This window comes from Henckelia pumila, chromosome 4 (assembly GCF_033568475.1).
Source record: "Henckelia pumila isolate YLH828 chromosome 4, ASM3356847v2, whole genome shotgun sequence".
Classification (NCBI taxonomy): domain Eukaryota; kingdom Viridiplantae; phylum Streptophyta; class Magnoliopsida; order Lamiales; family Gesneriaceae; genus Henckelia; species Henckelia pumila.
This window is the reverse complement of record NC_133123.1, coordinates 166,132,767-166,135,012: the sequence shown is the minus strand read 5'-3', so window position 1 is coordinate 166,135,012 and position 2,246 is coordinate 166,132,767. Positions and strand designations below refer to the sequence as shown.

Here is a 2,246-nt window from a genome sequence, read left to right as displayed (position 1 = left end):
GATTAACTTCCCTTTTCTGGATTCTATGACTATCGTATTTGGATTTTTATCTTGTGTTTATTTTATTTTTGATTTGAATTGCTGAGTGTGTCAGTTGGGCTTAAAATATTTTAAAGCGAGTCATGGCAATTTTTTTTTTAATTCCGCAATTATTTATTTATTATTTTTATTTAGAGGGTTAGGGTCGTCTCAGTTGGTATCAGAGCACGTTCTTGGTTTGGGCTGTACCTACTACCGGTTGCCGAAACTCAAAGGGATCTCGCCCCAAAGTCTGTAAGATTTAAGTTTCATTTACTGTCATTTGTTAAGTTTAGTAGCACTAGTTTCCTAAATTATTTGAGCATGTTTGAGTTTAAATAAAAAAAAAATTTCTTAAGGCATGAAATTTGAATGTGGGAATTTGACTTGGGAAGCATTCAAGACCCTCTTCTATGAGAAATACTTTATAGCTGAGGTGAGGGCGCAGTTGAAGAAAGAGTTCATGAGTCTCTGGCAGGGAGACCTGACTGTATCCGAGTTTGTGCGCAAATTAGAGAGGGGCTGCCACTTTGTGCCATTGATAGGGAATGACGAGGCGGAGAAGTTGCAGCATTTTGTTGCTTGTCTAAGGCCTACTATTCGTAGGGATGTGATGATGGCTGAGCCCGTGGACTATGCAGACGCTATCTGGAAGGCTTTACGGTACGACAATCCTTGAAGGACATTAGTGCTGAGGTTCATAGGAAGGGATCTTTTGCTCTTTAGGGTCATCAGCAGCAGCAGGGCAAGAGGACGTTTACTGGGTCACAACGACAGCAGGGACACTTTAGGCCCCAGGTGCAGCAGGCCCCGAGACCACAGGAACAGCATGCCCAAAGACCTCAAGCCCAGGGAACCGCTCCTCCCAAGACTGGGAAGAAGCCTTATTGCCCGATTGGCAAGCGTGCCCATCATGGGAAGTGTCTGGCAGGTGTCGGGGTCTGTTATCAGTGCAAGAAGCTGGGGCACGTGGTTTTAGATTGTCCATTGCGCATGATGCTGGCTCAGGGGAGAGTCTGCGTGATGCAGGCCGAGGAGGCCGATCTTGATACCACGCTCATCACAGGTAATATTTATAGTATTTAATTAAGGGTGATTTAATTGATTCATTGAAGTAATTTTCGGTTATGAGCTTTTCTTATTGGGAACGAGGATTTGTATTATGTTGCATGCTCCGTGTTAGTTGTTGTGTGTTAGCACGATTAATTTTGAATTTTTTAATTCGATGACTTAGAATGAACCTATGTAGGACTTGTCTTAAATTTCTTTCAATCTTTTTGTGGTTGTAATCACCTTTAATGCAGGTAGAATTTTAGTAGTCGGTGTGCCCACTAGATCCTTGTTAGACTCGGGGGCTACACATTCATTTATTTTAGAGGCTTTTACCCGAAAATGGGGTATTGAGTGTGAAGAGCTGCTCGATGGATTCACAGTGAAAATCCCAGTAGGGGAGGAACTGTCCACGAGGAATATAGTGAAATATCTTGAGCTCTTGTTGCAAGGGCAATCAGTGAGTGCAGATCTGATAGTGTTGCCCATTCTTGAGTTCGACATGATACTTGGGATGGACTGGAACGAAGAATGATGTGGTGATTGACTTCCAACAGTGATCAGTGATGGTCAAACTGGAGGGAGAAGAACCATTTTGGTTTGAGACTACTAAGTGTTCGAGGAGGACTCAGAATATATCTTTCATGCAAGCTAAGCAGTTGGTGCATGATGGATGCGAGGCATTCTTAGCCAGTATATCTTTGACAGAGTTGTAAGCACGTCCAGATATTTCAGATGTGAACGTTGTCAGAGATTTTGAGGATGTGTTTCCAGGTGATGTTGCAGGTATTCCGCCTAATAGAGAAGTCGAGGTCTCTATCGACTTGGTACCAGATACTGTGCCAATCTCTAAGGCACCGTATAGATTGGCTCCTATGGAAATGAAAGAACTAAAAGAGCAGATTTAAGAGTTGCTTGATAAGGGATTCATACGCCCTAGTTTCTCTCCGTGGGGCGCACCAGTCCTCTTTGTTAAAAAGAAGAAAGGAAGCCTAAGGTTGTGCATTGATTACCGAGGGCTGAATGGAGTGACGGTAAATATCAAGTACCCACTTCCAAGATTTGAGGATCTCTTTGATCAGTTGCAAGGAGCCTCTATACCTTCGTTCCGGTTATCACCAGTTGAAGGTGAGGAAATCAGATGTGTTCAAGACAGTGTTTAGGATTCGTTATGGCCA

At 43.1% G+C, this 2,246-nt stretch overlaps 1 protein-coding gene across 1 annotated transcript; it reads left to right on the top strand.

The window, feature by feature from the left end:
* Positions 1 to 379: 379 nt before the first annotated feature.
* On the top strand, positions 380 to 1,603 carry LOC140862284 (uncharacterized). Its single transcript, XM_073265293.1, has 3 exons — positions 380 to 628; positions 745 to 1,084; positions 1,323 to 1,603. Exons 1-3 carry the CDS (start codon positions 380 to 382, stop codon positions 1,601 to 1,603), a joined length of 870 nt encoding a protein of 289 aa, XP_073121394.1.
* Positions 1,604 to 2,246: the final 643 nt, after the last annotated feature.

Bases quoted from the DNA above. Each gene is read 5' to 3' on its own strand.
- LOC140862284 (XM_073265293.1), top strand. From the start codon at position 380: ATGAAATTTGAATGTGGGAATTTGACTTGGGAAGCATTCAAGACCCTC. The intron at 629-744 runs GTGATGATGGCT...TTTGCTCTTTAG, and splicing joins GGCCTACTATTCGTAGGGAT to GGTCATCAGCAGCAGCAGGG. The intron at 1,085-1,322 runs GTAATATTTATA...CCTTTAATGCAG, and splicing joins TGATACCACGCTCATCACAG to GTAGAATTTTAGTAGTCGGT.